This window comes from Chrysemys picta, chromosome 10 (assembly GCF_011386835.1).
Source record: "Chrysemys picta bellii isolate R12L10 chromosome 10, ASM1138683v2, whole genome shotgun sequence".
Taxonomy (NCBI): Eukaryota; Metazoa; Chordata; order Testudines; family Emydidae; genus Chrysemys; species Chrysemys picta.
The window spans coordinates 69099736-69122868 of NC_088800.1; the positions used below are offsets into that span (position 1 = coordinate 69099736).

The 23133-nt window shown below is 44.7% G+C and overlaps 2 protein-coding genes across 14 annotated transcripts in view; both read right to left on the reverse strand.

The window, feature by feature from the left end:
* LOC135973815 (uncharacterized) overlaps positions 1–23133 on the reverse strand; it is a 1510190-nt gene that overhangs the window by 1160043 nt on the left and 327014 nt on the right. The gene's annotated exons all lie outside the window — the stretch shown is intronic.
* The window catches only part of ABCC6 (ATP binding cassette subfamily C member 6), a 49036-nt gene that overhangs the window by 1647 nt on the left and 24256 nt on the right, over positions 1–23133 (reverse strand). For 3 of the 13 annotated variants that reach the window (XM_008173225.4, XM_065558879.1, XM_065558878.1), the window contains 15 exons: positions 21748–21874; positions 21025–21201; positions 20420–20587; positions 19174–19354; positions 18671–18734; positions 17538–17649; positions 16117–16324; positions 14495–14805; positions 12755–12954; positions 9782–9908; positions 4486–4587; positions 3610–3756; positions 1761–1919; positions 1321–1487; positions 491–685 (listed from right to left, as the gene is read on the reverse strand). In XM_008173225.4, coding sequence (XP_008171447.2) covers positions 491–685; positions 1321–1487; positions 1761–1919; positions 3610–3756; positions 4486–4587; positions 9782–9908; positions 12755–12954; positions 14495–14805; positions 16117–16324; positions 17538–17649; positions 18671–18734; positions 19174–19354; positions 20420–20587; positions 21025–21201; positions 21748–21874 — 2445 coding nt within the window. Of the gene's footprint in view, positions 1–490; positions 686–1320; positions 1488–1760; positions 1920–3609; positions 3757–4485; positions 4588–8770; positions 8943–9781; positions 9909–12754; positions 12955–14494; positions 14806–16116; positions 16466–17537; positions 17650–18670; positions 18735–19173; positions 19358–20419; positions 20588–21024; positions 21202–21747; positions 21875–23133 lie in introns of those variants that run through there. The other 10 variants (XM_042861655.2, XM_065558874.1, XM_065558882.1 and 7 more) reach the window with 10 other exon arrangements.

Below are 23133 nucleotides of genomic sequence, written 5' to 3' on the forward strand. Positions count from 1 at the left end.
GTCGCACTGAACTCAAACAATACCTAAGCTATTATTAGAGCATGCCTCAGTTCCACCCCTCTGAAGAGAGCTACTACTTATGAGATACTCCCTTGGAGAGACTAGGAATGCAGTAAATGTGATCTTTAATTCATTGGATTAACTCCAAACCACCGAGTTGTATCCGAGCACGGGAGAGGAGCTCAAGTGAGTAGACATTCAGCAGTAACGATTCATCTGTGAGTGGACAAAAAGGGCTATATAGAGCATGAAATGGACACAGATCTCACTTTCCCTCTGATTAATCCATGGTTAATGGTGAGAAGGCCCATCCTAAGGCAGAATCTTGAGTGGGGTAAACAAGAAATAGACAGAAATGAGACCTAAATGGTTCCAAGGAGATGTCACTCTCTAAAATGCTATGGGGTCTGTCCAGTTTTATAAAGCCTGCCTCTGTCTTCTGCTGTCCTTGTGAAAATGAATGTGAACAAATACACCGATGAAAGGTTACCTGTCGTAATCTAGGATGGTGTTTATACGGTGAGCTATTGTTAACACGGTCCACGCTTTGAACTGAGTCCTTATGGTTGATTGAATCTGAAGATCAGTTTCCAGATCCACCGCTGCGGTGGCCTCATCTAGCACCAGGATTTGGGCTTTCCGCAGGAGTGCCCTGGCCAGACAAACTAGCTGCTTCTGACCAACACTGAAAGCAAGAAGGGCAGATGGTGAACAAACAGGCTGTTGCTTTTCCTTGAGTTTAATCAAAGAATCACAGAAGATTAGGGTTGGTGTCTAGTGCAACCCCCTGCTCAAAGCAATGATGAGTCTGAAAGCAGCACAGCAGCTGATGGCCTTTCCCGAGCGAGGCAGGGGTCTGGGAATGTTAGGAGTGCACCTGGTCTGATTCTGGGGACAAGACAGAGGGGCCAGATGTGCAACGTGTGTGGACATCATACTATCAGCACCATCTGAGAGAACAGATCTGTTCTTAATTCAGCTATCTGGTAGCACTGCAGATAGCAGCATGAAGCGAGCCAAAGAAACGAGGGGATTATTTGTATTGCAGTAGCATCCAGGAGCCCACAGTGTTAGGTGCTGTACAAACACAGAACAGACTGCCCCTACCCCCAAGAAAGTTTATGATCTAAGCAGTTCCACAGTGCTAAGGATTATACTGCTACCGCAAGTTTGCTCTGTGCTGACTATTGCTTTATGCTTTACTAAATTAGATTTTTCTGTTTAAATTTATTAACCGCATTTAGGAACGTTTACTAATTGTATCTGAGGGTCAGAGGGTGCACAATGTGCACTGCCTTTCTCTTTCTGCATTTATGGTACCTCAGGTTTTCCCCTCGCTCCAAGCACTCATGGTTCAATTGATCAGGCAGATCCAATACAAAGTTCTTGAGCTGAATCAGTTCCAAAACTGTCCAGATGGCTTCATCCGAGTACTGGTTTAAAGGATCGAGGTTCATTCGTAGAGAACCAGCAAATAAAACTGGATCCTGAGTATAGAGACAGCGCAAAAGATTCCTGAAATGATTGTTACAAAACAACATAGCGCCTTAACTTCCTTCCACTGCAGGAATGCCAGGGTGAAATGCTACAGACAGTGTTATGTGGAAGATCAGACGGTGTGGTAAAGTGGTTACTTTTCCCTTTTAAAAGCAATGAATTTACCTCTCTCTGTGACCCACTTAAGCCTTCCTGTGTGTCATGGACATTAATGCAAATACCCTGCAGAATTGATGATAGGCCTTTAGAAATTAACTTCATACCTGGGGGATAACAGTTATTTTGGCTCTAAGGTCCTGGAGGCCTCTTTGGGCAATATTCACTCCATCAATTAAGATCTCGCCTTCTGCAGCTTCCATTAATCTCAAAAGCCCCATGGCAAGAGTTGATTTCCCAGCTCCGGTTCTTCCAGCTATGCCAATCTAAAAAAAATACAATGAAGGTTTAGGATGTATGTTTTACACCATTTGACTCATAGCCATAGTTAAATTTTAGGACCATGGAATTGACAGGTAACAAACCACTGGTTAAATCTGTCCAGCCTTTGACCATATCTGTCAGAGAAAAACACCCCATTAAGCACCTATTCCTGCAGTTCCAGCTCTGGATACAGGGTTGGTGCTGACACATGGACTTATAACTTTCCTTTGCATTTTCAACTACAAGCTGTTCTGTCTTCATCTGCTGTTCCCCTTGGGCCTCTTTTTGAAAGCCATGCAATATCTTTCACCAGTTTACAAAGTAAAGGCACTATTCCTCTGCTTTAATGGTGGAGAAGACAAGTGGATGGATCTGTGAGTGACAAACAGCCTGTCCTATGCAGATCCTGGGTGCAATATCTGCCAGTCTTTCCTGTCACAGGCCAGGGATTTAATTCCTTTTCATTGCAGCCTCCTGGAATAGCTGAGGACTGGCATGAATTGGCATCACGTTTGGTTACAGGTTGGTGGTACACATGGTCAGCCATGTGGATTCCAGCATAAATTTGATACATAGTCATTAGGACCAGGACACACATGACTTGAAAGGATCTGACCATTTCTCCAAGAACCTTTGGCCTCACGTTGTCAAAATATTCACCTAACATTCTTAGAGTTGGGTAACAACCCATAGCGAACTTTAAATTGTTTAATTACAGAGGGAAATCATTAAAAGCCTTAGATTAGGGGTCTCCAACTCAATTTACCTGCGGGCCAGTGCCAGTCCTCAAATCCTCCCAGCGGGCCAATAATGTCACTGAAGATGGTGTTCAGAAAAGAAAATGTTTATATTGTATTTTTTATTTTGAATTTCTTAGCAATAATAAAACTGTCATACAACTTTATACAATTCTTCGCCTGCCAGAGAGTTTTTAGTGTTTGCCAGACACCTGGCAACGCTTCAGTTCTGTCAGTTTGTTGATGTTTGGCCTCAGTGACTGAGCAGTTGAAACCTTCAGGATTGCAGCAAGGTGTGCATCAGAGAGCTGTGTTCGGTATTTTGACTTGTTTTTATTCATTGTGGAAAAAAGTGACCCTGCCTCCATGGCTGACTCTGCCCGGCAACTAATAATGCTGACTGCCTGGCAACTAGTGATGGTATCGCTGTTCCTCTTCCCCAGCCAATGGGAGCTGTGGGGGTGGGAGGGGTGGCACCTGCAGCGAACATTGCCAACAGCATGGCTGCATGAATCTCTCCTCCGCAGGCTGCAGTGGGGAGGTTCTCGGGCCGCAGATGGCCTGCGGCTGGGACTTTGAGACCCCTGCCTTAGATGGAGAAAAACCAGAATAGCTGCCAAATATAAAGGAGCTTTGATGTTGCATTAAATTAAAATAAACATCAAATTCCTTTAGAGCTGCTCTACCAACTTCCTATAAAACAATAGGCTCTGACTCGGTAGAATTCCTAACACACAGTATCAAAACTGAAAACAAAGCCATATATTAAGAAGGGGTTCCTCAGTGCGCTAGGAGACTATGAAGGCCAAATGTACTGTGTATTTACCTCAGTGTAGCTTTTGTCTTCAAGCCTTAAACTCTTTGACACAGGGATTGTTTTCAGTTTAGCAGCAGCTGCCTATTCGAAAGCACTGTTCACGCTTGGAGCTCCAAAGAAATAAATGGCCTTGCTTACCTTCTCTTGCCCGTTTATTTTTATATTTATGTTCTTTAGTGCGAACTCTAAATTTGGCCTGTACTGCACACTATAGTTTCTAAATTCAATTGCTCCTTCAGTTGGCCAAGCCTGACTTGCAGAATTACTGCCCAGAGTCCAGGGAGCCTGTGTAAAAGAGAAACAAACAGCACCTTCTGAAGCTGGTTTAAGTCTTCAAGTAATATGGCTATAATCAAAATGGAAAACTTCTCAGAGCAAAAATTCTTTCTGGATCTCTCTCTTTAAAAGCTTCTTTAGAGGCAGCATTTATTCTTCATAAAGGAATTGTTGAAGTTGAAATTAATTTCTTTATACAAAGATCCAGATTACTTTATTAACTGAAGTTTGGGGATAAGCATTTGTATGCACGTCAGATTAATTACATTATCGGGAAACCACACTGTTCTAACTGTTGGCTCTGCCACACTCAGTTCAATCTATGTTGAAGAGATAGTACCTGTTCATTTTTAATGTTTATATAGCATAAAAGAAATAAAAATGATTATGTTGAGATTCTCAGTCATTAAAGGCCAGCAACTGTCAACACTTATAACATCAGATCTGAGATGCCACAATTAGTCCCTATTCTAAGCATGGAGAAAATGCCACAGTACATTCCATGGGTGTGGTAACTGTTAATAAATTATACTTTTTTAAAATGACAACTACAGCTTCACTGGTTTAAGGACATAAACGGAGCAGAGGTTATAAAGAACACCTAGTTATTTTAAAGTAACCTAACCGGGTCTCTGGGAATTAAAATGGGGAAGTGTTGATCCTTAGAATAGAAAAATTGCTGATCTGGTTTCTGACAAATTTCAGTTCAAAGGGTAAGAACAATGGTTGGCTAGTTACCTCTTTTGGAGTTTTTGAATACTCTCTCACTCTCTCCACGGAAACAATGTTGTTTTCTATTTCTGTCCAGGAGCGCACCATCCAGTTCAAAATGCCTGTTATCTACAAAAGGAGAGAGGACTGGCTAGAAATGAAATACCAACTTTGACCTTGTTCTTACAAAGTACTTGGCACTTTGTAGGATCAGGCCCAGTGTTTGCACAAGGGGCCTCCCTGGATAAGCTATTAAGAGATTGTCTGTAAATTGTTTTGCAAGACAAAATAAAATAAAATAAATCCTGCTGACACCAGACCTTTCTGGAAAATTTTGCCCAGGCCACATTGGAGGAGCCTTGCCAGCTCACCCTGAGGCTAACTCAGTGCCAATTTACCAAGAATTAGATGTTACTGCCTGTCTTATGTTAAACTTCCAGCTCTTAAAAGTGACATGAAAACCGTTCAAGATAATCTGCGACTAGTCACATGAACATAGAAAATAAACACTGAAGAAAACCATTTGGCTGTTAAACTACAGTGACCATTTAAGCTTAAATTCAAAGGAACAAGAGGGATGTTGCATGTATTTGAGACTTGTTCTCTGTAAGGTCCTATAGTCTATAAATATCAGTGACAGGGTTACTGAGGTTTAAAAAATAAGGGAGTCTATAAAAAGTAGTTTAATGTCTGGAAAGGAATAAAAATATTTCCAAGCTTTTTTCAAAAGTCAATGGAAGCATCTTGTTTAAAATAATAAAAAATTCCCTTCCAGTATTTGCAACTCAAATGTTGCACAATTGTGCTGGTATTTGAGCCCTGGTCTACACTACGAGCTTAGGTCGAATTTAACAGTGTAGGTCGATTTAACCCTGCACCCGTCCACACGACCAAGCCTGTTTTGTCGACTTAAAGGACTCTTAAAATCGATTTCTGTACTCCTCCCTGGCGAGGGCTTTAGCACTAAAATCTATCTTGCTGGGTCGAATTTGGGTTAGTGTGGACGCAATTCGACGGTATTGGCCTCTGGGAGCTATCCCAGAGTGCTCCATTGTGACCGCTCTGGACAGCACTCAACTCAGATGCACTGGCCAGGTAGACAGGAAAAGCCCCAGGAACTTTTGAATTTCATTTCCTGTTTGGCCAGGGTGGTGAGCTGATCAGCCCAGGTGACCATGCAGAACTCATCAGCACAGGTGACCATGGAATCCCAGAATCACAAAAGAGCTCCAGCATGGACCGAACGGGAGATAATGGATCTGATCGCTGTATGGGGAGAAGAATCTGTGCAGGCAGAACGCCGTTCCAAAAGACGAAATACCAATATATTTGCTAAAATCTCCAAGGGCATGATGGACAGAGGCTACAACAGGGACACACAGCAGTGCCACGTGAAAGTTAAGGAGCAGAGGCAAGCCTACCAAAAAAACAAAGGATGCAAACGGTCACTCTGGGTCAGAGCCCCATACATGCCGGTTCTATAATGAGCTGCATGCAATTCTGGGGGGTGGCCCCTACCAGTACTCCACCACTGTCCGTGGACACCTGCAAGGGGGGAGTCTCATGCAACAGGGATGAGGAGTCTGAAGATGAGGAGGAGGTTGAGGATAGCGCACAGCAGGCAAGCGGAGAATCCCTTCTCCCCGGCAGCCAGGACCTGTTCATCACCCTGGAGCCAATACCCTCCCAACTCTCCCAAGGGAAGCCGGAGAAGGAACCTCTGGTGAGTGTACCTTTTTAAATATAATACAGGGTTTAAAAGCAAGCGTGTTTAATGATTAATTTACACGCCAAGCCAGTAGCAAGTAGTCTGGATTCATTGCAGAACAAAACCTTGTAGCGAATGGACCCGGGCTTTGTCTGTTTGGCTGAAAATAAATCATCCCCGCTGTTAGCCACGCGGTGGGGGGAAGCCTGTTCATGGCTGACCGGGATCTTCCCTGATACTAGCCACACGGTGGAGGTGTGGGGGTGTGAAGCGATCATCCCAGAGAATTGGGGTGGGGTGGGGTTGGATTGTGCTGCACATTCACCCTAAAACCGCAGCCCCTCCTTTTAAATGGCCAACCCAACGGGCTTTTCTTGGTATGGGAAAGGAGGGTGCTGCTGTTTGAAACTGTTCCCACATGTTATGAAGGTTGAAGATGCCGAAACCCTTTGCCTTACCATGGCTGCCTGCAAGCCGAATTCTATTGCCCAGCCGAGCGTGTGATGTCTCACACCAAACCGGCAGGCACTCAACATAAGAGGAAAAATGCGATCTGGTAGCAAAAGCACATGCGCTTTGTAATGTGAATCACTTGATTCAGTGTGAAATAGTCTTCCCTTTGTTCTCTAAAATGTATCTTTAAATACTACTCTCCCTTTTTTTCTCCCGCAGCTGCAAATGTTTCTACTCTTCCCCCTATCATCTCCGTCCCAGAGGCTAGCGCAGATTAGAAGGCGAAAAAAACGCACTTGCGACGAGATGTTCTCAGAGCTCATGCAGTCCTCCCGCACTGAAAGAGCTCAGCAGAATGCGTGGAGGCAAACAATGGCAGAGTCCAGGAAAGCATTAAATGAACGTGATGAGAGGAGGGAGGAGCACGCTGAGAGGAGGCAGGATGCAATGCTGAGGCTAATCGGGGAGCAAACAGACATGCTCAGGCGTCTGGTGGAGTTGCAGGAAAGCCAACAAGAGCACAGACTGCCGCTGCATCCACTATACAACCCCCTGCCCTCCTCCCCAAGTTCCATATCCTCCTCACCCAGACGCCCAAGAACGTGGGTGGGGTGGGGGGAGACTCTGGGCACCCAGCCACTCCACCCCAGAGGATTGCCCAAGCAACAGAAGGCTGGCATTCAATAAGTTTTGAACTGTAGTGTGGCTTTGTCCTTCCCTTCTCCCCTCATCCACCACCCCACTCAGTGCTTCCCTCCTCATCCACCCCTCCCGGGCTACCTTGCGAGTTTTCCCCCTATTTGTGTGATGAATTAATAAAGAATGCATGATTTTGAAACAATAATGACTTTATTGCCTCTGAAAGCGGTGATCGAAGGGGGAAGGTTGGTTGGCTTACAGGTAAGTAGAGTCAACCAAGGGAGCGGGTTTTCATCAAGGAGAAACAAAGAGACTGCCTGGCCAGTCATGAAACTGGTTTTCAAAGCTTCTCTGATGCGCAGGGCGCCCAGCTGTGCTCTTCTAATCGCCCTGATGTCTGGTTGTGCATCATCGGCCGCCAGGCGATTTGCCTCAATCTCTCACCCCGCCATAAAGGTCTCCCCCTTACTCTCGCTGCTTGCTGTGTGCTCCACAGTATCTGTAATAACAATGGGAATACTGGTTTCGCTGAGGTCTAACCTAGTCAGTAAACTGCACCAGCGAACTCTTAAATGTCCAAATGCCCATTCTACCCCATTCTGCACTTGCTCAGCCTATAGTTGAAGTGCTCCTTACTACTGTCCAGGGTGCCTGTGTACGGTTTCATGAGCCATGGCATTAAATGGTAGGCTGGGACTCCAAGGATAACTATCGGCATTTCAACATCCCCAACCGTAATTTTCTGGTCTGGGAAGTAAGTTCCTTCCTGCAGCTGTTCAAACAGACCAGAGTTCCTGAAGATGCGAGTGTCATGCACCTTTCCCAGCCATCCCACGTTGATGTCGGTGAAATGTCTCTTGTGATCCACCAGTGCTTGCAGCAGCATTGAAAAGTACCCTTTGCAGTTTACGTACTGGCTGCCAAGGTGGTCCAGTCCCAAGATAGGTATATGCGTTCTGTCTATCACCCCACCACAGTTAGGGAATCCCATTGCAGCAAAGCCATCCACTATGACCTGCACATTTCCCAGAGTCACTATCCTTGATAGCAGCAGCTCAGTGATTGCATTTGCTACTTGGATCACAGCAGCTCCCACAGTAGATGTACCTACTCCAAATTGATTCCCGACTGACCAGTAGCTGTCTGGTGTTGCAAGCTTCCAGATGGCTATTGCCACTCGCTTCTCAACTATGAGGGCTGGTCTCATCTTGGTATTCTTGTGCTTCAGGGCAGGGGAAAGCAAGTCACAAAGTTCCATGAAAGTGTCCTTATGCATGCGAAAGTTTCTCAGCCACTGGGCATCATCCCAGACCTGCAACACTATGTGGTCCCACCAGTCTGTGCTTGTTTCCTGGGCCCAGAATCGGCATTCCACGTCATGAACCTGCCCCATTACCACCATGATGTCCAAATTGCCAGGGCCAGTGCTTTGAGAGAAGTCTGTGTCCACGTCCTCATCACTATCGTGATCACGCTGTCGTGTCCTCCTCGCCTGCTTTTGCAGGTTCTGCACGTACTGCAGGATAATGCACGAGGTGTTTACAATGCTCACTGCAGCAGCGGTGAGCTGAGCGGGCTCCATGCTTGCCGTGGTATGGCATCTGCAGGAGAGCAGAGTTGCAGCGGAAGCAGTGGAGGACAACGGTTAGCACCACGCACATTTCCCAAGGAAGAACACATGTACCTGGGAGCCCATGACAGAAAACATGGAAAAATTCACTATCGAGGCAATAGCAGCAGAGCAGAGTTGCAGCGGAAGCGGTGTATGACGATGGTTTGCGGACCTACTGCACCATCTGCTGCCAGCAGCACCCAGGACACAACAGCGGCGGTGTGGGTGAGCTGAGCGGGCTGCACACTTGCCGTGGTATGGCGTCTGCGCGGAAAAAAGTCGCAAAACGATTGTCTGCCGTTGCTTTCGCGGAGGGAGGGGAGACTGACGACATGTACCCAAAACCACCCGCGACAGTGTTTTTGCCCCATCAGGCATTGGGAGCTTAACCCAGAATTCCAATGGGTGGCGGAGACTGCGGGAACTGTGGGATAGCTACCCACAGTGCACTGCTCTGTAAGTCGATGCTAGCAGTGGTAGTGAGGACGCACTCCGCCGACTTAATGCGCTTAGTGTGGACATACGCAATCGACTGTATGAAATAGATTTCTAAAAATTGACTTCTATAAAATCGACCTAATTTCGTAGTGTAGACATACCCTGAGAGTTTGATATTGCCTAGGAAATCTTAAAAATAGGAGGCTAGCTAATCTATTCTCATTGTCCAAGCTGAGAAATGTCCAACATAAACAGCACAACTAGTGGAAAGGAAATTAGTCTTTAAAATTCTTCCAGTTTTAATTCTCTAGAGCCTGATGCTTGCAATCTATGTGCTAATCAAATGAGTAAGGGCTGCAGGATTGGACCCATAGAGTTATTTGTGATACAGGTGAGGATTTTAAAAAATGATCTGTAACCTGACAGTCCCCTCTGATGAGATGGTGAAATCATGCACTGCTGCTTTGAGTTACCTGAAGAGCACACGAAATGGAAAAGCCAACAATCCCTGGACTAAGATGTGTTTTGCTAAGCACAGCGAACAGGGCTGCAAACAACACGATACCATTACCTAGAAACTCTAGGTTTGTAGCAAGCCACCTGCAAGTAGAGAAGAGAGGATTTAGCCCACCTCCATTCTCTTTATGTTCTCGTTTCCTCTCAATTTCATATACTGCCTGCAACTATTTTTGTAAAACGTATTTGGAGCCTTCTCGGTAAAGGGTGTTAAATAAGGTCATTATGATCATAGGGTTGGCTTTTTACATAACCGCTAGCAAGCCTCTGGAATTGACAGCAGTGCTGGTCTGTAAATGGCCCATGCGCTGCGCCACGGCTCTTCCGCTGTAGCCGGAGTCCATCATTTCCACCAGGTGAGCAGCTTTGGTTCAGAGCCTGGAATTGTTGCTCTGAGCCTGGCACCAGCAATGAATGGCTCTTCCCTTGGCGTTAGTTCTGATGTAAGCTGGGTCTGAAGGAGTTCCCCTCTTCTCCCCCTCCCTCCCTCCCCTGACATCTAGTGATGCACTGCCGGGAGGGAAGGGGGAGGAGAGGGGAGGGAAGACTTCAGGAGCAGAGCATGTTTGCATAGACATGGAGCTGCTTTGCCAAAATGATCAATTTTGGCTGGTTTGGGTTACAAGTCACTGTAGTATTCAAATGCAGGGATAATGAAATAATGTTATCCTTATTGTATGAGTAAAGGGCAGCAGAACTGTGCTTAGCATGCCCTGATTGAGGGGGTCACCCTAAACTGAACCTCTCTTGCTAAGCAGGGGGTAGGATACCAAATTCCAGTGATGAGTGGATGAGGACAAGTGTTCCTAACTGGTAGCGTGGACACTCCCTAAAGAGTCCTAGACACTTCTTGACCTTCCCTTCTCCAGCTTTTAATGACAGAGCTGCTTAGACTCAATTAAGAGTCCTTGTTTCCAGGTGGTGATTCCTAAACCTTGTCCTCACTGCTGAGCAAGTCTAAGGCTAAGCCCTGGACCTTGTGTGGGAACAGGTAAAGGCAACACAGAAACTGCCTTGGCAGTGATGTTCCCTGCTACCTGCTGAAATCACTGAGAGCTGGGTGAAGTGGTAGAACCTCAGAATGTGACATTGCAGAAGCTCAGCAGCGCCGAGACGCCAGACAGTGGGAGTGGTGGCAGAGAGCCAGCGGTAGCAGTGGGAGGCGATTAGCAGCAGTAGAGCGTGGACCCCACCCCCTCATGAATGCACCTCTGAACCCTGGGTATTCGCTAACCAAAGACCACCAACTGTGAGTGGGGTGCTGGGGAGGGAAAGGGAGTGGTGTGTTAAGAGACATTTGTTTGTTGGACTTTGTGACATCTGATTAAAATATGACCATGCAAAATCATGGTTGCTACTACTGTTATATAATTGCAACAGATCTTATACCAAGTGTGACACGTGGCCAGAAAGGATTAAGCAGCTTGCAGGATAAATGGCCCAAAGTCAACCATCAGAGATGTGTTAAAAAAGTATGTGAAAGGTAATTAGGGCCACTAAATGTTAGATAGGCTAGAACTTTGAAATGCAAACTTGTATTGTTAGAGAATTGGAGGTGATACTAAATGTATGTGTGTACTTTTTTCTTGTAGGATGTTCCTGTCTGTCACTATAGCTATTGATTCAGAGATCCAAAGGACATATTAACATTTAAATGAACTGTAAACATAGTAACATCACTGTATTCATCTCTCTTTGAAATGTATAGCAAATAATCTGCGAATGGTGGAAAAATGGGCAATTGCCTTATGTTAAGCTGTGTAGCTAATTAGTGGCAATGTTTAAGAAATCAGGTCTACTTCAAAATCTCCATGAGTGCCTATTGTTCGCCGAAGGACTCCGACCTGTCAAAGAAGGCTGGAAACTGTATAAAGATGCTTTGGGTCCCAATCCTTTGGATCTCAGATCTGCTTGATGCTTCATGCAGGGGAAGTTTAAACCCAAGATTGAGATCTCCAGTCCTAATCTGGAATCAGAATCATCCTGAATATGAACATTGGACTATAACCTATGGACTATTTCTGAAAGAACTCTTTGCAACTACAAAGTTCACCATCTCTGCTATGAATTTAATCTCAAGAACTGTACTCATGACTGTATGTATACTGATCTTTTAACCACTACCCTCTCTTTTCTTTTAATAAATTTTGGTTTAGTTAATAAGAATTGGCTGTAAGTGTGTATTTGGGTAAGATCCGGAATATTCATTAACCTGGGAGGTAATGTGTCTGATCCTTTGGGATTGATAGAATTTTTTTATATGATGAATAAGATTTTCAGTAATCCTCATATTTGATTTGGGTGTCTGGGTGGAGGCCTACGGCTTTAAGGGAACTGTGTTGTTGGCTTCTGGGTAACCAGTGAGGTATTATAGAAGTTGTTTTGTGCTGGGTTGGTGAATCAAAGCATTGTAATATCCACCAGCTTTGGGGATTGTCTGCCCCATTCTTTTGCTGTTCATCCTAATTGAGTGACCTCAGTTGTCTCCCCTGGGACTCGGGTCACAGATTTTCACACCACAAGGGGAGAAACTGAGGCAAAGGATGCTGCCCAACACCCTGTGGGGTGAGTGTTCGCGTATGGTCACATGCTTTTGTATTTCGGTTGTGGTGTTTTCCCAAATTAATGTTGGACCCTCTTTTCCCTTTTAATCAAAGTTGTATTTGGTTGTACACGGACTCAATGCTGGCGAGAAGGGAAGTACTGCCACTTAGAGGCACCAAGTGGGGGAGGTGTTTAGCTTTCCCAGATTACTGAATGGGCTTCTATTGTCTTTTGTCAAGCTGGTTCTATTGTCTTTTGTTAAGAGAAACTCTTAGATACTGAACCCAGCCCTTTTTGCTGCCGACTCTACCTGGCAGAAGGGTTGCACTAATCTATAGCTTCATGAGAATAACATGATTGTATCCCCTATATTTGCAGCTCCATACCTGTCAGCGACGACCCCAGGGAAGCATGTTCTCTGGTTCTCATCCACTCTGGAATCATTCTGTAAAATAAATCTTGGTTGCTCCTTGTAAGCACGAATCACGCTGCTCCCTTGGAAAGTCTCTGAAATGTGGGAATAGATGGGCGAGCGACTTGCAGCTTCCAGGCGTCTCAGCTGGCAGGAGGTGGCAACGTAGAAGTTCTGAGACAGAGGCAAATGGAAAGGGTATGTGATTACCACTATGTTCCCCCCACTAGGCTAATTCATCAGGGGAACTGATCATGTTCAGAAAATTAGAAATGATGCAAAAAAATACAGCAGTGCACATTAACCTCATGTTATAAAACCAAATGTGCAGGCAAAATGTGTTTATTGGGTGAGATACTGTGGCGTAGAACTTGTAGCCTGGGTGACGTATAAGGAGGCCTTTGAGTCCTTGGGGGTATTATCTAAATTCTGGCAGCCTCTCCAGGTTTCCCTATGGGCTGCAGCATTACCTGGAATCTCTACAGTGCTACATGCTGCAATCCCATCCCTGGCATGCCAGAATTTGTGAAAGAGTCCTTGGAGAGCAGCTATAGGGCTGTGCTCCACATACCTGCATCGGGGGAATCTCTGGGTCCTAAAAGCCCTGGTTCTGGCTGTTTTAAGCGGGAGCAGGGGTCAGGATCTCACCCATCATTTCTATACTTCCTCCATTTTAAAATCTCTCCTGATCTCTTAAACTTTGCCTCTAGTTCAAGACAGTAGATTAGCAACCTACAGCTTAGCAACGTATTCACCCAATACAACAAGTGAGGCCCGAGAGCAGGGTGTCTTGCTGCAGACTGAGTGTGCCAGGACAAGCAGAGTTCTCCAGAAAGAAGAGAGTCTGTTGAAGTGGTGCATAGTGCTTCTATGCATCCGAAGAAGTGGGATGTAGCCCACGAAAGCTTATGCTCAAATAAATTTGTTAGTCTCTAAGGTGCCACAAGTACTCCTGTTCTTTTTTCATAGTGCTGTGATGGGCCAGATGATTTCCTGCCCCATTTCATTATGTCCTGGGTGACGGGTACACCGATCACAGAATTCCATGGCGTGAATGGAATTGCAGAGTTGTACTGACTGCTTCAATCCCATCCTTCCTTGCTCAGATGGGATTTCATGAAGAATCCGTGTTGTTTACCTGCCTTATTCACTAAAGTAGCAAAGCAGACTGATCTTAATTTTCTGTAACAAGTAAAAGTACTGTACTCAAGACTTTTGATATTCCCCCGACCAGCCCCCTCCTCTGCCCCCAGTCCTCCCTGGCAAAGTTATTTGACATTTCAGAGAACCAGACTGGGAGAATAAATGGGTGCATTGAAAAGCATCTGCCTCTCTGGCACACATTTTATGTTAAAGGTGGCACAGGAAGACTGGAGAAGAGGAAAAACACTTCGGGCCTTAGTCTGATCTCTTTTACAGTGATGTCAATCAGGAATCTCCACAGAAGTTCCACCTAAAACCATCATGATATCTCAAGCCTTCTAGTAAGGCTTCGGAGGCAGCTACTGAGAGCCTGGATTCTGTGGGAAGACTCTTCTTAAGATTAGACATTGGTGGTTTTGATTCCGGCATGAAATCAGAGGTGAAAAACACTGACTGAAAATCTCAGCCCCTCAAAAAGGTCTGGTTCAGGTTACTCTAAACAATGGGAACAGGTTCCTGTAGGAAAGGGTGTGGCGGGTTCTTAGATCAGCCACGTATCTCAAAATCCTACCTGGAACATGGCATACAGCACTGTCAGTGGCATTATCGCCACCACCGCTATTGGCGTGGCCACTATAACAACTATGTAGATCTCCAGTAAACTGAACAAGAATCCCAGCAGGGACTTCAGTTTATCGGGGATAACAGAATCAATGGCATCGGTTTCTTTGGAGAATCGGTTCAGCAAGTTTCCGATGGGCGTCTGCTCAAAGAACATCATCGGGGATCTGGCAACGTTCTCCAGTAACTGCTGAAAGAGCTTGTGTGATGCAATCACTCCTCCTAGCAGGACGGCTGCGGTTGATCCGAATTTGCCAATGGCTGCAATGGAAGGGAAGGGAAGTCACACAACCTAGACTCAGATTTCTCAGCTGAAAGCATGTTAAGGGGAGTTTTTCTTGAATGTGACTTTGGTGCTGGTGAAAGGTGCTGGTCTATTATTATTGCTATTTTTTTATTTATATTGAGTTGGTGCCTTGGAGCCCGAGTCATGAACCAGGAGTTCATTGTGATCATCACTGTGCAAACGTAGAAGACAATCCCTGCACCAAGCGGTTTACAGTCTAACAGTCACCCCAGAGCCCATTGTATGGCTATTGGATCTGCAGAATAGCCATAGAATGGGCATCAGCACGTGTTAATTTGATTGAACAGTTAGTTCTGTCTCCTATCAAACAGCCCTGAAGACAGAAGCCCTCTGTTCAGTGAATGGTGCAAATAACTGGGATTACTCTGAATTAAATTAACTCTCCTGAGTCGGGTAGACTCCCATGTACTATTAGATTCACTATTACAGCAGGGACTGTGCTATAGTTAAGGTTGCCTAAGAACTTCTATTCTAATCCCCTGTTTTAACTGGTTCAAAACTTTCACCATTTGGGCTTACGCTTTTTAGATTTTGTTTCTGCCCTAAACTTATTTTTTGTTGTTGAAAGTTTCATTTTAGCTATTTTTGATTAGGAGAAGAGTTAAACAATGTACACATTTCAAATAATACACATTTTGGCAACCTTTTTCTAACAGCTTTTTAGATCCAAAAGGCCTAGGGTGGTAAAAAGATTAAATCTGGCCCTCATTGAGAAGTGAGATTTTACTTTGGCTAAATTAGGATTTGGTGAAGAGAGGATGGGAAGGGGGTATGAGGAAGAGAGGGGAGGGGGATAAAGAGGGAGTAGTAAATAAAATTGGGAGAGATGGAAAAGTGAAACTGACATCATAATCTCCCCCAACATGTGAATTTTTCATGGGTACCAGATCATACAGTTCTGACAAAGAGAGGCAAGATGGCTAAAGGTGGGGGAACCACCCATCATGCTCAGTTGCAATGCACACTAGAGAGAAGAACTCAATGCACACACAAGCAAGCCAGAGTTTTATGCAGTGACACTGGGAATATTGTTCAGATACCGTAACCAAAAAAACCCACCAAAAAAAATCAGTGCACCCTGTGCAAATGTGCGTCAGAACTTGTTTTTTTAGGTCCTGTGCCAAGCCTTTTAGTTTGTTGCCAAGAGCCCAGCAGACTAGCACCCCAGGACATGCCAAAATTTGTATGATGGGAAAATTTCCTGGGAATGGGAAAGAGGGAGGCAAATGATATGCAGAAGAATTAGGTGACCGGGTCAAGCAAACCTTGAAGGACTCCAAGAACACCGAAGACTCCAACTCGCAGCTCTGTGTGCTGCTGCGTTCTGTTATGAACAGGGTCATCTGCCCACATGCTGAGCCAGTAACCGCGACAAAACGAGGCAGCTTGCTGACACACAAACAAGAACACAATGTACAAACAGATGAGAGGCCCTGTGGTCCTCAGGTAGTCCAGATAAATGGAAATACTGACCTGGAGTGAAGCAATCAAAAAGGAGGAGGGAAAGAAGGGTCAGGCTTGTTAAGCTGTCTGTTCCTAAGTGAAGGAATGCTCTATGGTGTATGTTCTCTGTTACGCATCGCATGCCATGACAGCCTCATTCATCTCTTTGTCCTATCAGTGCAGGATGAATAATTTGAAGCCATGTTGACCAAGCTCAAGGCTTTAACCAGTGCAAACAATGTACAAATGCTTATTGGGTTGAAAGTGTCATTATTTGCAGTAATGAATTTTACTATCCCTTTGAGTGATATTATGATCCACTTTATTCTCATTGGTAAGTGGTTACTTGACAAGACGCATTAACTACTCGTGTGAGTAACTGATCACCAGCAGGAGTGCAGGGATCGCCATCTGGCCCTTAAGGTGAAAGCAACATCTTTTGAATGTGCTTCCCTTGGACACAACTCTCCTTAAGCACCCCACCCCCATACCTCTTTGGGACTTAAACCTCCCATTTGCCTCTGTTCTCTGTAACTGGGTTTACACCTTTGATCCTGACTATTCTTTTCCCTCTCACATCTCCTAAGTCTCCTCATCATCACCCACACATGGCCTGGGTATACTGCGCTCTGGACTCCACTTCTGCTGAAATCCTCATCCATGCCTGCATCCTCTCACCTGGGTTAACGCACATCCCCTGCTCTTGACCTCCACAAGCCCCATCTCTGCCTTCACCCGCAGCCATGGAAGAGTAACAACAGCACTTCTAACCATACATTTCAAGACATGGTTAAGCTGTCCTCCATGAACCTTATCTGACCTTATGTGTCTCCTGTCACTTGTCTCACTTGTCCCTTCACACCACTTCCCCCCGGTTGACTCAAAAGACTTTCCTTCTGCAGCACAAGCCACTTGAAACAGTCTTGTATCTCTCCACCCATCATAATGGAAAGACTTTCCTCCTCATCTCTACAATTTTCTCTCCCTCTGTTGCTGTTTTATTCTAATTTTCTAGCTACACTTTAGCTCTATAAAGCATTTTTGGGAACACGGTTGGTATGAAAGATGCTACACAAAATAAGGTTGAATAGGACCAGACCTTCAACTGGTGCAAATTGGTGTTGCTCTGACTTGCATGGGGTTATGCTGATTTACACCAGCTAAGGATTTTAGTGTAAGTTCCTGTTGCAATAACAGGTTTATTTTATATTTCATTACTCTAACAAGGAGTTGCTGCAGTTACCCTGCTGGTTTGAACTTTCTCCCCTTCTGTTAATCTTCCTGCATCTTTTGGAACTGTAGCAGCTGTGCAGTCTTGATTTATGGCTTTGGCTCCATCTCTCTTAATAGAAGATCTGTCGATTTATAAAAGCAAAACAAACACCATTATTTTTTATCCAAGACCATGACGTTTTTAAGCATTACTAAGAGGGCTGTGGTTTCTGTGGTTCCCGGAATTACTCCGAGCATTCCGCGCATTCAGGGCACACCTCCAGCAATGTGAATCCGGAACAGATTGGTGATGAACAAAACTTCTTTGCATCCAACTGCAGACTGGATGAAATGTTTGGTCTCTGTCTGTTTCCCAGTGGCAGATGTTCACATTCCCCAAACTGGCAACTATTATGGAGTCTCAGCAGAGAGGCCACGGATTAAATGGATACAGAGACTGAAATACCCTCTCACGCAGGGAGGTGGCACATTGGCAGACAGAGAAACTTGCAGTGCTGCTGCTAGTGCTTTTACTGTTCTGAGGCTAATCCACAAGACTTCAGCCTTTAATGCTGTCAATCCAGCACCATCCAAAAGCAATGATGATTCAGTTAACTGTGATGCACCACACAAGTGAGGGCTAATAACCTTGATGAATCAAATATTTAAACAAACTTTACTAATAACAGTTCACTTGTTAATGGGTCTGAACCTGCCTCCTATGGGAGCTGTCTGTCAGTTACTGTGATTGACAACCCATTATGGCTTCAGTCCAAAATGTCTACTCCTTGTTTACTTTGCCATCTCTTACCCATTTTCTCTCTGGCCTGACAGGATTGCTTACCTCCCTTTAACTGCTACTGGTTGATCTGTGGTTTTAATACCAGAGGAGTATCTCTATCAACCTCATGGTATGGAAGTGCCTAGCATCTGAACTCTGGGGAGGAAACTTACAGCTCCTTGGGAAGTATAGAAAAAATATTATTAAAAGCACTCTTAGGTGGTGGTGCCTGTTCACAGCCATGCAATCCATCCATGTGCACATCCTGTTCATTTACAGCCTGGTCCAAACCCCACTGAACTTAGTAAGAATCTTTCCATTGACTCGAATGGGCTTTGGAGCAGGCGCTTGTGCTTTGGTGTCTAAGGCAGGTCTACACTCACCTGCAGAGCTTTCCTGGGGACACGGCATTTCTGGAAGCGATGATGTCCTTGGTGCTTCCTGCAGCTGTGGAATAAATATTCTTGTAATACCTTACATCCTCCTTTGTTCTGTTCAGCCTCGGAGAGAACGAGGGATCATTGGAAAGAACTTCCGATAAAGGTAAGTGTTTGTGAGTCACCTCAGCAAAGCTGCAGTGATGGCACAGGCATTGAATAATGTGTGTTAATAGCATTATCCTTGCCTAATAAGATGGCACCTTTCATGCATGGTGCATACATAGCCCCATTTAGTGGGATGCATCACAGTATGGGATCTCCTGGGAAAATGCCTGAGATTTCATGAATAGAAAAAAGCTAATGATTATTGATTGGCTCTTCCTGATCTGTTCTTTCATTTGTTCTTCCCCTGTGTGAACAGCAGTGGATCCCCACTGAGACAACATTCATTAATCAGAAAACACATGAATCATGAAACCAAAAAGAGAGTTATTCAGTTGGTGTACCTTGTGAATCACCCTCTTTCTCTTCTGCATTGTTATATGAATGGAGAAAGTCTGCAAAAGCCCCGTTTCTCTGTAAAAGTTCTTGGTAGGAGCCACTTTCGGAAATCTCTCCGTCCACCATCAGAACAATATTGTCCACTTGGGGCAAAACGTTGATTGCATGAGTCACCAGAACACGAGTCTACTTTAAATAAATAAATACCAGTTATAATTGTTCCAGCCTTCTGCTGCCCTGCGCAGCCTCTTCTGTCTACTGAAGGGACTGCACAGGTGAGCATCTCTGGCAGTGCAATTGATCTAGTCCATTTCACCATTCATGTTACCACCAACGCCGAACCTCTCCACTTGGATGGCATTCCTCGGATTCTATGTCAGATTTATTGTCACTAACTTGAATGTCTTAGAGCCAAATTCATCCCTTCTGCAACATTAACTTCAGTGAAGTTACACTTGGTACGAAGTTGCCCTTTGATTTGAAATTCTAAGGATATTTCCACACAATTGTATGTGGGAAGAAAGTCAGTAAAGCTTTTTCAAAATAAGACTTGAGCATGTCTCTGTTTCTAATATACAATCAAACTCTTTGCAAGTGCTGATTAAGCCTAAAGTCAGTTCTGTGCGTCTCTTTCATAATTTCAATCTCACAATCTAATTGTGAATACAAATTTGACGTCTGTAAGCACTGATTGCTTGTTTTAATGTAGCCTTTTACTGAACTCTTACCCATACATCTTACACTAACTGGACTAATAATCAGCGCTTCCAGAATCCATTCTACTTACACATTCATGTTGGACTTTAATCTTGGTTTTGTCAGAATGCTCTGCTCCATCCTTGTCCAATTAAAAAAGAGTGCCAACTAACAAAGCGCAGGCACTTAGAACTTACATGCTAACAAAACAAAGCCCATGCCACAGCATAGATTGCGAAACTACCATACAGCCAACCAATTCTCCACTCTACTGCACTGAGAGGTGATGCTCAGATTGTTTCTGACAAGAATAAGGACTGCCAAGAGCATCCTTCAGGAAGAAGAAAGTGAAGAGAAACACTTGGGATAGATATTAGGACAAAGTTTTTAACGCCACGAGGTGCCGTCGCTGCAGATATTCAACAAGGGCATAGAGTAGACCAATACAACGTAGTGATTATTCTTACCAAAGGCAGGCATTGAAAGAGGCTGGATGACCAAAACCATTTTTTTCGTTTATTATTTATGATGGGGGATATGAATTTGTTTACGTACCCTGTCCTTCAGTAAGCCATTGGGTCCAATGACATGTTCAAAAATATGCTGTCCAACCTGGGCATCCACGGCTGAAAGGGGGTCATCCAGCAGGTAAACAGCTGCCTTCTTGTACACCGCACGAGCTAGACTCACTCTTTGTTTCTGCCCTCCAGATATGTTTATCCCCTGTTGAAATACAATGATGTATTTCATATGTTCTGGTATGTGTTTTGACCCTTTTCACTATTTTACACTGAGACTTAACGAGTTTAATGGCACTTTATATATTTGCTGTATAAAGTTTCACATAGCCTTATACCTTCTTCATCCCAGAAGTGCTTTCATTACTAAAGGCGGAATCAGTCAATCAATTTCTGCAGCCGTGCGGGAGGGGACCCTATAACAGCTTGGAGTTATTGATTTTGGCCTACGTTTTCAACCATTTCTCCTAGTTTGAGGTGCCTCAATTTTCAGGTGGCCAGTCTGACACCTTTAAATTAGAGCCTGATTTTTCAGCAAGCACTGAGCACCTGCCCTCTCCCTTTAAGGTGTTTCAAGCTGGGCACCCACAGTCACTGGGCACGCATGGAAAGCTTGGCGGGGGATAGAAACTGGTCCAATACCTTCTCTCCTATTTCACTTTTACTTCCTGCAGGGAAGCTCTCCAGGTCTGGCTGCAGTGCACAAGCATCAATCACTCTGTTATACCAGCTTTCATCCATCTCTTCTCCAAAGATGATATTCTCTTCCACGGAAGCATTTTGTATCCAGTCTTGCTGGGGGACATAAGCTACTGTGCCCTATAAAATGGAAATGGGTGAAGTCACTAATGCATTTGTCTCTTTCATAAGCCTCTCAGAGGCCCCCCAAAAAAAGTATTCTATAGAGCAGAAATCTGGTGTTTTATAATCACCTCCCTAGATTTACCTTACTGCCATTGTGTAATGCAAAAATATGAGAGCCCAAGCACTAACAATAAGTGGCTCTTATAGAGTGCTATTTCCCCATAGGTCTCAAAGCACTTCATAAAGTAAGGAAAGCGTCATTAGCCCCATTTTACAGATGGGAACACTGAGACACAGAAAGGTGAAATGACTCACCCAAGCTGTCACAGAAGGTCAGTGCTAGAGCAGAGAATAGAACCCAGCCCCCCCAGCCCCAGGTCATTGCCCAAGTCACTGGAGCAAGATGGGAGGCAAACTTGCAGCCAGCCCAGGGCTCCTTGCTGCCCCTCCTCCCTCAACGTTTGGCAGAAGATGGGTTTTCACCAAATATCAGCGACTCCATGTGCAACTTTGTCAGCTCATACGTGCTAATCGAAAGCAAACACCCAGGGAGGGCTTTACCTTAATAGCCACGTAGCCATCCAACTTCTGCAGCTCACCAAGTAACGCGGACAGCAGGGAAGACTTTCCAGCTCCCACCTGGCCAACCACAACAAGTAGGCAGCCTTGGGGCACAGTTAGATTTATCCTGCAAAAAGAGAGTCCCGCGTCTCCCCAGATTAGTGCTGTCAGTACCTTTTAGATGCAGCATCTGCAAGGGAAACTAGCAACATTTTTGCTATTGTCTCTTAAAGAGAGAAGAAAAAAGTTGCTTCCCTTTCCTTCTGTCAGTTGTCAGGCCCTGTTATATGGGACAAACTATCTCCTTCTGCCACACTAACTTTCCTGACAGCTCCAAACTCAGCTCGTCAAAGCTGTCTCTGGCCAGGATGCCATTGTCCCATTCTGCTCACTGTTGCTTTTTATCATCTAGAGATGGGCTCTTCTAAACAAAACCCCAGATCTAACCCCTGTTTGAGGCTATTTGAAATCTAGATCTAAACGTTGAAACAGGCCCATCTATTTGTGTAAACCAAAGTCGTCGTCCTCATCATCATCAAGTTCCCATTACACCTCTGGCGTTTAGGGCAGCGACGAAGCTCCTCCACTCCTGTCTGTTTCTGGCAAGTCTTTCAATGGCTCCCCAGCTGTGCCCCAGGTTTTTCAGCTCAGCCAAAGTACTGGATCTTAATAGCCTTGCACTTTGGCATGCTCAAAATCAGGATTCAGATCCAAATTTGTGACTTGAGCCCATCTCAGGTACTGTCAGCTTCCTACACCCCCCCCCTTCCACTGCATACGCTTAACTTTTTGTTATTGCATTTTATAATATTATCCGTTTCTGGAACTGCTGTGCATTCCGAGGTCACAAGAATGGACCTCGCATATGGAATGGCATAAAATGGCTTGCACTGTAAAGGAAAGACATATGACTGTTCCAGTTTTCAAAGGAAGCTATCTTACTAAAGAGACAAGATGGGTGAGGCAATATCTTTTATTGGACCAACTTCTGTTGGTGAGAGAGAGAGAAACTTTTGAGCCACATGAAGCTCTTCTTCAGGTCTGGGAAATGTACTCCGAGTTTCGCAGTCAAATGCCAGGTGGAACAGATTGTTTAGCATGTTGTCTTATTAAGACACCCGAAGCTCATATTTGGACAAGTGGGTGGTTGAGCTGAAAACTGCCAGTTTGACAATTCTCTAATTGAGAATCTACTATAGAGTTGGAACATCCTATTAGTGTGCCACATTTGGACTGGACACAGGTACAGTAAATGTCCTGCATGGTTTGATTTTGCAATTTAAGCTGAACTATGTTTAGAAAAACAAAATGTAGGAAATTTAGATCAGAAATCCCTCTAACTATCCTGTACTGACCTCGTTGGATTCACTTTGCAGGGCTGTTGAT